A 12,770-nucleotide genomic window follows, 5' to 3' on the forward strand; every position below is an offset into this window, starting at 1 on the left:
ATATGGTCCTAGACTTAACCTGCCTGGGCCTGAGCTTCCACATCTGTAAAAAGAAGCTAAGCAATATGACTTCTTAAGTTTCTGTTCTATATTCTAAAATTAAGTTGATTAGTAAAAAGTATCTTAGCAATCACCACCTTTTTAAAGCTCCGAAACTGTAACCAAAATAATTGAATAGTTTGGCCAGTTGAATCAGGTAAAGATATAAAGATATAAACAAAAATGTTAGATAAGCACACATAACACACACACACACACACCCTCATGCACACTCACAGAGTTTAAAATAGGCAAATCCTTGGGGCGCCTGGGTGGCTCAGTCGTTAGGCGTCTGCCTTCGGCTCAGGTCATGATCCCAGAGTCCTGGGATCGAGCCCCATGTCGGGCTTCCTGCTCCGCGGGAGGCCTGCTTCTCCCCCTCCCACTCCCCCTGCTTGTGTTCCCTCTCTCCCTGTGTCTCTCTCTGTCAGATAAATAAATAAAGTCTTTAAAAAATTAAAAAATAAAGGGCATTGTGTGTCATGCTAAGTTTAAAAAAATAATAATAAAAATAAAATAAAATAGGCAAATCCTTCATTTAACAATTAATTGAGCACCAATTATGTGTTGGACTCCATTAACACTTACTAGCAATTCAATAGTTTTCAATGTCAGATAGATTGCCTCTCTCACGAAGTTTAAAAGTAATGTTAGAAGAACAAATAACTGCTATGGAGAGGATTAAAATAGGGGTGTGAACAAGTGTGACTGGGTAGCTGCTTTTTTTTTTTTTTAAGATTTTATTTATTTATTTGAGAGAGAGAATGAGAGAGAGAGCACAAGAGAGGGGAACAGGAGAGGGAGAAGCAGACTCCCCGCCGAGCAGGGAGCCCGACTCGATCCCGGGACTCCAGGATCATGACCTGAGCCGAAGGCAGTTGCTTAACCAACTGAGCCACCCAGGCGCCCTGGGTAGCTGCTTTATAACAGATGATCTGGGCTGGCTTCTTGGAGGAAGCAGTATTTGAACTAAGATGCAAATGACAAGAAGGAGGCTAGCCTGTGGAAGTTCTTTTGGAGGTATCAGAGGAAAGCTATCAGGTGAGGGGAATAGGTAGAAAAAGGCTCCAGGGCAACAAGCAAAGCAGGCATGCTGAGGAACATATGAGGGACAATGGCAGAAGATAATGCTGTCAAATCAAGTCAGCTCTGCCAGCCAGGGCAAGGGATTTGGATTTTTTTTTAAAAAGATTTGATTTATTTATTTGAGAGAGAGAGAGAGTGTGTTCACAAGCAGGGGGAGGAACAAAGGGAGAGGGAGAAGCAGACTCCCCACCGAGCAGGGAGCCCAGTGCGGGACTTGATCCCAGGACGCTGGGATCATGACCTGAGCCGAAGGCAGACACTTTAACTGACTAAGCTACCCCAGCATCCTGGCCATATGGCCAATTAATAGCAGAAATGGAACTAGAACTAAGGTTTCCTGACCATAGGTCAGGTCTCTTTCTAACTAGATGCAGGCTCTCAGCCTTTGCCACATTGCCAGGAAAATACCAACCATGAGTAGACACAGACAAGTCAGCAGTAGTGTAGGGTGCACATCAGTTTAAATATAATTTAGTATAACCTTGACTAAATCTCTATTTGTTTAGGATACTCAACTGAAAAATCGATGTCCTGTGACTTAACACATAAGGGTTACTTTGGCTTTCAATTTTCAGTCTTTGTCTTATAAAAAATCTGAAAAAAGACCCCCAAGTATCCTAAAATGATGTTTTGACCAAATGATAGATGCTTTTAATAAAACTTGACTGGTTGGCAGGGTGCCTGGCTGGCTCAGTCGGTAGAGCATTCAACTTTTGATCTCGGGTCCCAAGTTCAAGCCCCACATTGGGCATAGAGTTTACTTTAAAAAGAAAAAATGTGGTTGATTGCTTTCAAAAAGTGTTTCATAAGGTAGAACGGCATTGCCAAAAAAAGACTTCAGGGTTTTTCCCCTAACATTTTATCATAAAAAATTTTAACTGTACAAGGAAGTCAAAAGATTTTACAATGAACACATTCTTATACCCACCACATAGATTCTGCTTTCTTTCTATGTTTTTGTTTTTTGTTTTTTTTAAGATTTATTTATTTGAGAGAGAGCAAGCACACTTGTGAGCGGGGAGGGGGGAGCGACAGAGGGAGACAAAGGTAAGCAGACTCCCGGCTGAACCCCGAGATCATGATCTGAGCCAAAATCAAGAGTCAAATGCTTAACTGACTGAGCCACCCACATGCCCCTTTTTTAAAAAATTGTGGTAATGATAAAAAAGAATTAAACCTTGCCATTTGCAAAAACAAGGATAGAGCTAGAGTATAATCCTAAGCGAAATAGAAGAAGATAAATACCATAGGATTTCACTTACATGTTGAATTTAAGAAACAAAACAAATGAACAAAGAGGAAAAAAGAGACAAGCCAAAAAAACTAGACTCAACTATAGAGAACAAACAGATGGTTACCAGAGGGGAGGTGGGTGAGAGAATGGGTGACAAATACATATATAATAATTTTATATATGTTTTATGTGTATACATAAAACATAAAACCTACCATTAAGTGTATTCACAGTGTTGTGGAACCATCACCACTGTCCATCTCCAGAACTTTTGTCATCCCAAACTGAAACTCCTTGCCCAATGAACAATAAATAAGTAATTCCCCATTCTCCCTTCTCCCCCAGCCCCTGGCACCCACTATTTAATTTTCTGCCTCTGTAAATTTGCCTATCCTCATTTAAGGGGAACCATGCTTTTTGCATCTGGTTTTTTCACTTAGTTTTACACTTTTTGAAATCTTCATTATCAGATGTTTATAATGTTTATCCGTGTTGTAGCATGTCAGAATTTCCTTCCTCTTTTAGGTAAGGATTCCATCTTACATATATACATTTTGTTTATTCATTTATCTATCAGTAGACATTTGGGTTGTTTCCACCTTTTGGCTATTGTGAATACTGAGAATGTGGGTATACACGTATCTGTTCAAGTCCCTGCTTTTAGTTCTTCTAGGCAAATACCCAGAAGTGGATTTACTTGATCATATGGTAATTCCATGTTTAATATTTTGAAGAACGACCATACTCTTTTCCACAGCGGCTGTACCATTTTATATTCCTACCAGCAATGCACAAGGATTCCAATTTCTCCACCTCCTCACCCACACTTGTTATTTTCTGGGGTTTTTTTTTTTAACAATAGCCATTCTGATGGGTATGACTTCCCAGTTTCTTTTGGCATACATAGCCACACTCTTTCGAGGTCTTCATAGTCCATATGCTAGAGTCTCTTCAGCTTTATGAGCTCAGAAACCAAATAATTAGTAAACCAAAATGTAGTCAGATTCTAAGATACTGAATCCTACTAACCAAGACATTTACTTCAGATACCTAAGAGAGATGTAAAAATAATGGGCTGGAGTTCGGTCATCTGTCAACTCTGGTCACATCTAGACCACGTAAGGAGAGAGTCACAGGAAGCCAGTGAAACCAAAACATTATTTCCCTAACCAGATGACTTGAATTCACCAATATGGATATTCTCTGCCTGGAAGCTAGATAAAAATCAGAAGATTGCTTGCTATCTTCAGAAGCAGAGATGTGGAAGCCTAATCATCCAGCTCTACACTAGTGATCCTCATGCTCCTGGGACTGATAGCATCTCAGGAAGCTCTGAAGAAAACACTGCCGGTGGTTGTCTCTCCCTTTTCTCTGCTTCCATTCTGGCCCTTTAAGATGGCGTTTTATACATTGTTGTTCTTATTCAAGATATATTTACTTTAGAGTTTTACTCTTAGTGGACAGGATTATTTCCCTGTTTTCAGGTTCTTGACAAGTGCTTCATTTTAGTCCCTAATCATTACCTGGATAGCTGATATAGATGTTTTCTCCTTAAAGAAAAACACCGAAGGAATATTCTAAACCTTGATTTATAGGGACGCCTGAGTGGTTCAGTCGGTTAAGGCCCTTCCTTCAGCTCAAGTCATAATCTCGGGGTTCTGGGATCAAGCCCTACGTCAGGCTCCCTGCTCAGTGGCGAGCCTGCTTCTCTCTCTTCTCTTTCGCTATCCCTGTCACTATCTCTGTTGCTATTTCTGTCTGTCTCTCTTTCTCAAATAAATAAAATCTTTTTTAAAAAAAATAAAATAAACCTTGATTTCTTTCAGTCTAGACAATTAAAGAAAAAACCAATTTTCCAGGATTAGTATACCTCTCTGAGTTCCTGTTCTCTCTCGGGCATATGTCTCTGTTGGTACCTCCTGTCTTTCCAGGTTTATCTCTTGAGGCAAAAAGACATGGCACTTTGAGTCCTCATAGTTGTAAAGAGTCTTGGCACCAGATTGCTTAGCTTTGAGTCCAGGACAGATATATCTAAAGGCTTTCCCCTTTGTCTTAGTATCTTAGACAACTCCCCAAAACCTTCGTAGATGCCAGGTATCACCAGACTGTCCATTGTAGAATGATTTTTTGTTCCATAGAGAAAGGCTGGGGACAGTAAGTAATTATACAGATTCTGCATTTAAAAGATACTATCATGGTGTTACCAATATTACCAATTTCTTTCCAGAGTAGCCATGTACATGTCATCTAACTGTTCAAATAGACTTTTTTTCTTAATGATATTGTAACTGATGTTGAGGAGTTCAGGAGAATATTACATGACCAAGGAGACTGTGAATACTATAATCCAAGTCTGGGTATTCTGACTCTGTAAACAAATGAACAGGATGTCTAAGTAGATCCTAGAAAAATTGTATTTATAAAGATGAGAATAAATTACCTGAGGGTAAATTAGCTAGTTCTTTCTTATCTTTTCACTAATAATGTGTACATACATGCTTATGGTATCTGGCTTTATTCTACACTAAAATTAAGTAGTTATGATTGATTTTGTTACCCTGGGAAGGAATATTTTGAGGAATTTTTATGTCTGTACAGAATATGAACTTAAACTAAAATCAGCTAATCCTTAATTTCTCTAATAAATAATACCAGGTTTAAGTGAGTGAATGAATGAACGAACGAATGAACAATACTGGGTTTTGTTAATGATACATATTGTGAAGTAAGCACTGATTTTGGATTCAGGAAATGTGGATTCAAATTTAGAGGTACTGCCACTCTTAGAAATCATTTGGTTTTAGGGAACAGAAGCCCATTCAGGCCCACTTCAGTAAAAAGGGATGGATTTATTGGAGATATATGAGGGTGTCTTCCAGAATCCAAGAACAGAAACTGTGGCTGCTAACAGTCTTGTCACAGATTACTCTGTCTCACTGGAAGCAAATCATCGCTGTTTCTCCCTTCACATCTGCTCTTCTTCCCCTCCCCTTCCCTCCCCTCCCTTCCCCTTTCTGTTTTATTGTGCATATGCTTGCCCAAGCCCTGGCTTTAACATTGTTTCTTATTTTTAGCATTCAACAAAAACTAACTTGGTTTTCTTCCAGTATACTAATTCCTAGTTTCTGAGAGAAAATCTAGTGAGCTCAGCACGTTCCTCTTACTCAGTCCATTCTAAGTGAAGGATTAGGATCATGGGGCCATAGGTCATGGTGGTAAGTAGAGTCGTGTATTCTGGGTCTGGGGAAGGGGAGCTTCTCCAAGAATGTGAGTGTGAGGAAAATGTAATTGGTAGAAAATGGATGACATCTCTAGAACAATATTTATTATCTCTGTGACCTTGAATGGATCACTTAGTCTCAGTTACTCTGTTTTCTCATCCTTAAAGCGAAATAATGATCTCCTTCTCACTCGTTTTTGTGATAATCAAATGAGACAAAGTACATAGAAACTTTTCTAAGGGCGCCTGGGTAGCCCAGTCAGTTAATCTTTTGCCTTTGGCTCAGGTCATGATCTCAGGGTTCTGGGATCGAGCCCCACTTTGGGCTCCTTGCTCAAGGGGTGACTGCTTATCCCTCACCCTCTGCCACTCCCCCTGCTTGTGTGTGCGCCCGCTCTTTCTATCTCTGTCAAATAAATAAAATCTTTTTTAAAAAAACTTTTCGGGCGCCTGGGTGGCTCAGTTGGTTAAGCGACTGCCTTCGGCTCAGGTCATGATCCTGGAGTCCTGGGATCGAGTCCCGCATCGGGCTCCCTGCTCAGCAGGGAGTCTGCTTCTCCCTCTGACCCTCCTCCCTCTCATGCTCTCTGTCTCTCATTCTCTCTCTCTCAAATAAATAAATAAATAAATAAATAAATCTTTTTAAAAAAAAAATTTTATAGGGGCGCCTGGGTGGCTCAGACGTTAAGCGTCTGCCTTCGGCTCAGGTCATGATTCCGGGGTCCTGGGATTGAGCCCCACATTGGGCTCCCTGCTCCGCGGGAAGCCTGCTTCTCCCTCTCCCACTCCCCCTGCTTGTGTTCCCTCTCTCGCTGTCTCTCTCTGTCAAATAAATAAAATCTTTAAAAAAAAAAAAAAAAACTTTTCTAGGGGCGCCAGGGTGGCTCAGTCGTTAAGCGTCTGCCTTCGGCTCAGGTCATGATCCCAGGGTCCTGGGATCGAGCCCCGCATCGGTTTCCCTGCTCAGCGGGGAACCTGCTTCTCCCTCTCCCACTCCCCCTGCTTGTGTTCCCTCTCTCGCTATGTGTCTCTCTGTCAAATAAATAAATAAAATCTTTGAAAAATTTTTTTCTAAATTATACAGTTTTGTAGCAGTGTTAGAAATAAATCAAGTAAATAAGATATTTAAGCCATGCCATATATGCTTTTCTGTGAATTAACAGGATCTCTTTTGGAAGTAATACTTGTATAATATGTTGAATTCCATTGTAGTTATCAATAAATTATTCCAGTTAAAAGCAGATTCAAATGGTATAAGTGCACAGCTAATTTTTTAATAGATTTGGATTACAGGGGCACCTGGGTGGCTCAGTCATTACGCGTCTGCCTTCAGTTCAGGTCATGATCTCAGGGTCCTGGGATCAAGCCCCACATTGGGCTCCCTGCCCAGTGGGAAGCCTGCTTCTCCCTCTCCCACTCTCCCTGCTTGTGTTCCCTCTCGCGCTGTGTCTCTCTGTCAATTAAATAAATAAAATCTTTAAAAAAAAAATAGATTTGGATTACAGTGTAATAACACAACACATAAAAATTGTTAAAGCATAAAGTTAGATAGATATTTACAAAGCAACAGAGTTTTTGAGCTCCTATTATGTACTAGGCCCTATAGGGTACAAAGAAGTCTGCAGGGCTGCTAAGGAATAGTGGGCTCCTTTTCCCAGGGAGTTTTTACAAGCTGAGAAAAATGTATACCAAGAGAGAATGAGAAAAGTAATAAGCTGTACATGGCAAATTCAAATTAGACTATAGGATTTCATACATTGAAGAGGTCATGGAAGCCTGTTGTCGTCATGGAAAGGTATCTAGAAGAAGCTGAGGTCTCAGACACGAATAGAATCAAATAGGGAAACAAGAAGAAAGTACTTCAGGTAATGGAATGTAAAGTCTTATGAGTCAGCTGTCTGGAATGGAATTTTTTTTTTTTAAAGATTTTATTTATTTGAGACAGAATGAGAGAGAGAGAGCACATGAGAGGGGGGAGGGTCAGAGGGAGAAGCAGACTCCCCGCCGAGCAGGGAGCCCGATGTGGGACTCGATCCCTGGCCTCCAGGATCATGACCTGAGCCAAAGGCAGTCGCTTAACCAACTGAGCCACCCAGGCGCCCTGGAATGGAATTTTTTTGACTAGGAAGATATGTTGAGGCTGAGGAGTAGTAAGTCTTAAATGTGAGCCTGTACAGTTCAGACTGTATCCTACGAGTTTTTGAAGGTTCTGGAACAAAGGAATTATATTAAGGAGCCAGTATTTTAAACAGTTACTTCCCTGGTGCCAATGAATAAGATGGGCTTGAGGAGAAGAGTCTGGAGGCCTTATCTCCTAACTCCCATGCCTCTTTCCAAAAATAAATAAATAAATAAAACTAGCGTAAATAATTTTATGATGGGAATGCTGATTGCTACCTAAAATAGACTGCACATTATGTATCCCAGTCCTTCTCTTTTTCCTTAAACGTAGGTTGTTTTTTCAAATTATAATTATTTTTCACTTTGTCATTCTTACCTACCATGTCTCCAGATAACTTGGTTAAGGCCAACATAAAACTTATTTCAGTAGGCTTTAATGTTTTTTTTTATTTTTATCTTTTTTTTTTTTGAGGATTGGGGGGAAGGGGAGGGACAGACAGAGAGAGAGAATCCTAAACAGGCTCCACACCCAGCGTGGAGCCGACACAGGGTTTGATCTTAGGACTCTGAGATCATGACCTGAGCCGAAATCAAGATTCAGACGCTCAACCAGCTGAGCCGCCCAGGTACCCCGATTTTACTGTTTTAGAATAGAAAGAATATTGAGGATGAGATTATACAACGCAAGTGCTTATCAAACCTAGTGTAGATTCATTTTCAGTGAATACACTTTGAACCAGCTTGGTATTCCTCAGTTACGTGAGCTCCTCCTTGGCACTACACTCACGGGGTACCTTATAAATACTGTTGAACTCTTAAGTGGCAAATGCCTGAGCGTTTTCTCTGTGTGGCCTTGAGTCAGCTGTGTCATCATTTGGGAGATGTCAGCAGGGTAGAGGAAGATCCAGTGCGCTTCATAGGCTCATGCTTCATAGGTGCCAGATTGGGTTGTCAAGTGTCCCCCCACTGCCAGCACCATCAGTAAGAACCAGAGCCTATGAGGCGGCTTGCCTGACAACAGCTTTCTCTCTTCATGACCATGTATACTGGAATAAGCCCTTTACAGATAAAATCAGTGTGTCATAAATTCTGAAAAAAATTCTTAGAAATGAGGTGAGGTTGGCTAAGACCTACAAAAATGGCAACATAATTTTCTTTTAATTCCTCATTCTGACTTGTTTTTAAGCCACCTCGTCAGTGTGTCTGTGTAATGTGATACAGTGCTTTGCATCTCGTTTATCAAGAATCTTTGATCACATATCAGTACTGAGGCATGAGGGCCTAAATCTTTAGATCCAAGGATTAAGAGAGAGGAAGGGAAGGAGAAAGGGAGAAAAGAAAAGGACAAAAGAAAGAAAGAGGGGCGTCTGGCTGGCTCGGTTGGTGAGGCATGTGACTCTTGATCTCAGGGTTATGAGTTTGAGTCCCATGTTGGGTGTAGAGATTGCTTAAAAATAAAATATTTTTAAAAAGAGAGAGAATATGTGTATATTTTACAGGGAGGATATTCCTTATTCTGAATTCTTAGAATCATTAGAGAAAAGGGTTTGTTGTAATATTTATTACAGCTAGGATGAGTCATTCTGGACATAAAAATCAGAGGAAGGGATGGTGGGTCACAATCACAAAGACTTTTTAGTGACTCACTGTAGTGGCTTTACAATTACCCTGCCCCTTAGGCTTGCCCTTCCTGCCCAATCCTTCTTCCCCTTTAGGAGGAAAATAATTTAGGAAGATAAACTCAGGGGCGCCTGGGTGGCTCAGCTGGTGCAATGTCTGCCTTCGGCTCAGGTCATGATCCCCGGGTCCTGGGATTGAGCCCCATGTCGGGCTCTCTGATTGGTGGGGAGTCTCCTTCTCCCTTTCCCTCTGCCTGCCTGCTCCCCCTGCTTGTGCTCGCTGTCGTTCTCTCTCTGTCAGATAAATAAATAAAATCTTTTTTTTTTTTAAAGATTTTATTTATTTATCTGACAGAGGGAGACACAGCGAGAGAGGGAACACAAGCAGGGGAAGTGGGAGAGGGAGAAGCAGGCTCCCTGCAGAGCAGGGAGCCCGATGCGGGACTCGATCCCAGGACCCTGGGATCATGACCTGAGCTGAAGGCAGTCGCTTAACCAACTGAGCCACCCAGGCGCCCATAAATAAAATCTTTTAAAAAAGAAAAAAAAGGTAAGATAAACTCAGTCCTTCTGGGTACAGCATTGACTTCCACACAGAATATTAATCTATACATACATGTAACGTTCAGTTGGGGTTTGACCATACGATTTCTTCTGTGGCCACACAATTTTCAAAGTCTTTTAAATGCTTAAGAATTTTGAATTTATGGGGCGCCTGGGTGGCTCAGTTGTTAAGCATATGCCTTCAGCTTGGGTCGTGATCCCAGGGTCCTGGGATCAAGCCCCGCATCGGGCTCCCTGCTTGGCCTGAAGCCTGCTTCTCCCTCTCCCACTCCCCCTGCTTGTGTTCCTGCGCTCATTACCCCCCTCTCTCTCTCAAATAAATAAATAAAATCTTTAAAAAAAAAAAAAGAGGGGCGCCTGGGTGGCTCAGTCGTTAAGTGTCTGCCTTCGGCTCAGGTCATGATCCCAGGGTCCTGGGATCGAGCCCCGCATCAGGCTCCCTGCTCCGCGGGAAGCCTGCTCTTCCCTCTCCCACTCCCTCTGCTTGTGTTCCCTCTCTGGCTGTGTGTCTCTGTCAAATAAATAAAACCTTTAAAAAAAAAAAAAGGAATTTTGAATTTATAAGTAAAAAAAAAGGGCAGTCTTCAAGTGCCAAGGAAAGTAAGATTTCATATTTTCCATATGTTGTCCAGAAACTACTTGAAAAATAAGTCAGTGGATTAAAGTTGTGACAGATAGTCAAACTAGACAAATTATTTTGAATAAAAACTTACTTTTATTTTCCTAAGGGTCAAGAATAATCAACTGCCAGGTTACAGGTAACCATGAGGCTGAAACAAGAACATAATAAAATCTGAAAGAATAAACGAGTGTTAACTGCTTTATCTGAGGGTGTTGCCTGTGCACACATGTTGTAATGTAATTCTGATGTGGGATTGAATTCATGATTCAGATGGAACCTTTGAATGGTTTAATCAACATAAAGTGTGTATTACCCATTCACACTTCTGCTAAGTATGAAAGAAGTGTTCTGAGCAAAGTGCTGTAATGCTTTAGTTCTTTTCCAGCTCAAGGTTATTCTTAGGATCTACATCTTTGCTGTTGCTACTGTTCTGTAGGCATATTCAGAACATGAGTGAGATCAAGACTGACGTCGGACGAGCTCGGGCATGGATAAGACTGTCTCTAGAAAAGAAGCTCTTGTCCCAGCATCTCAAGCAGTTGCTCTCCAACCAGCTGCTCACCAAGTAAGAGACAGCCTCTTAGACATTTCTGCTTCTGTGACCTGTGTGTCTGCAAAGCAGATTGCATAAGCTGGCAGACTGGCAGCTTAAGCATGAATTGCTGACTCCTGTGCATGTGTGTTCTTCCTTTCTAACAGGCATGTGCGTTGGAAACTCCATGGTTTGACATAGTATTTGATTTTACCTGGGAGGACACACCATACTTGACAGCCAAAGGCCAGATTGCTCTGTTCTCAACCAGAAAAAAAGCTAACTAGTCCACACAAGCTGACAGTAATATCCAAAATATAGGTTGAATTTATGTAAACCTTATATCATAAAGATCACAACAAAACCTGAAGTAGCAAAAAAAAAGTCCGCATTAACAGGTTTCTTTTGAGAGTCTTGCCAATGCTTACATTCAATAGTTTAGAGCCAGGACAGCAATCAAATGCATGTTACTTAATTGTTAACTGTTTTAATAGGTTTCCCTTTACTCCATCAAGAAACCCTCTTAGATAAAATGCATCATCTATATAATATATATGTTAGACCTAATTTGAAGGCTGAGGACTTAGGTCTCTAGAGCAAAGCTATGCAAAAAATTCAACAAAGATCTCAAAAATCTCAAGACTGTGTGTTGGAATCTCATCATGGTAACATTCTTTTTGTAGTTTTGCATTTGTACACATCATCGATTGGGCTACTTACCCCCTGGAGCATTTTAAGATGAGTCATAATGTCCAAAGAGTAGGTTTGATAAAGAATGCAAAGTGAGGTATAACCTGTGAACCTGATCTTATTCTCTGAAACTGGTTACTCCCCTCACCCATCCCTGCCCGTTATAAATCAGTCATGGCCACTGTGGCCAAAGTACATAAAGTACTACATAAAGGTTGGGTGCCTGGGGGTACCTGGCTGGCTTAGTAAGTAGAGCCATGCGACTCTTGATCTCAGGGTCATGAGTTCAAGCCCCACATGTGGCGCAGAGTTTACTTACAAATACATACATACATACATATAGTTGCACACCTGGCTGGCTCAGTTGATAGAGCATGCAACTCTTGATCTTGGGTCATGAGTTCGAGCCCCACGTTGGGTATACAGCTTACTTAAAGAAGAAGAAAATCCCACTATATAAAGGTAAATACCAAGTATTTCATGTTTTCTTCTGTACTTTCTTCTATGCATGCTCTCTTAGTTAAGATTATACTGTATTTACAATTCAGTATCCTTTTTTTTTTTTTAAAGATTTTATTTTTAAGTAATCTCTACACCCAACTTGGGGCTCAAACTCACAACCCCAAGATCAAGAGTTGCATGCTTTTCCACCTGAGCCAGCCAGGCTCCCCAGTATCATCCTTTTTTTAGTTTAGTGTATTATAGACATTTCACTATATCATAAGAGTTTAAGCTGTGAAGACTGAATGGCTATGTTCAAATACTGCCTTTACTATTTACTATTTGAATGACTTTGGACAAGATACTTAAGTTTTTTGTATCTCTGTTTTCCTAATTTATAAAATGAGAATGCTAGTAGACTTACTTCATAGGGTAATCATGAGGATTAAATGTATCAACAACTATAAAACATTTGGAAAAGTGCTTAAATGTAAGTGCTTAATAAAAATTACTATTTTTAGTAGTAGTTTTGTTGTTGTTAAAACACTTCATAAACTTTATTTTCAATGCTCACACAGTATTCCAATATATGCATATACCGT

The 12,770-nt window shown here is 40.6% G+C and overlaps 1 protein-coding gene across 5 annotated transcripts in view; it reads left to right on the plus strand.

The window, feature by feature from the left end:
• The window catches only part of DENND5B (DENN domain containing 5B), a 188,972-nt gene that overhangs the window by 154,589 nt on the left and 21,613 nt on the right, over positions 1–12,770 (plus strand). For 3 of the 5 annotated variants that reach the window (XM_045873667.3, XM_045873668.3, XM_064591429.1), the window contains one exon: positions 10,942–11,070. In XM_045873667.3, coding sequence (XP_045729623.2) covers positions 10,942–11,070 — 129 coding nt within the window. Of the gene's footprint in view, positions 1–10,941; positions 11,074–11,204; positions 12,202–12,770 lie in introns of those variants that run through there. The other 2 variants (XM_045873671.3, XM_045873672.3) reach the window with 2 other exon arrangements.

This window comes from Mirounga angustirostris, unplaced genomic scaffold, assembly GCF_029215605.1.
Source record: "Mirounga angustirostris isolate CCGP_5_RB_7025 unplaced genomic scaffold, mMirAng1.0.hap1 SCAF_5, whole genome shotgun sequence".
Lineage (NCBI taxonomy): Eukaryota > Metazoa > Chordata > Mammalia > Carnivora > Phocidae > Mirounga > Mirounga angustirostris.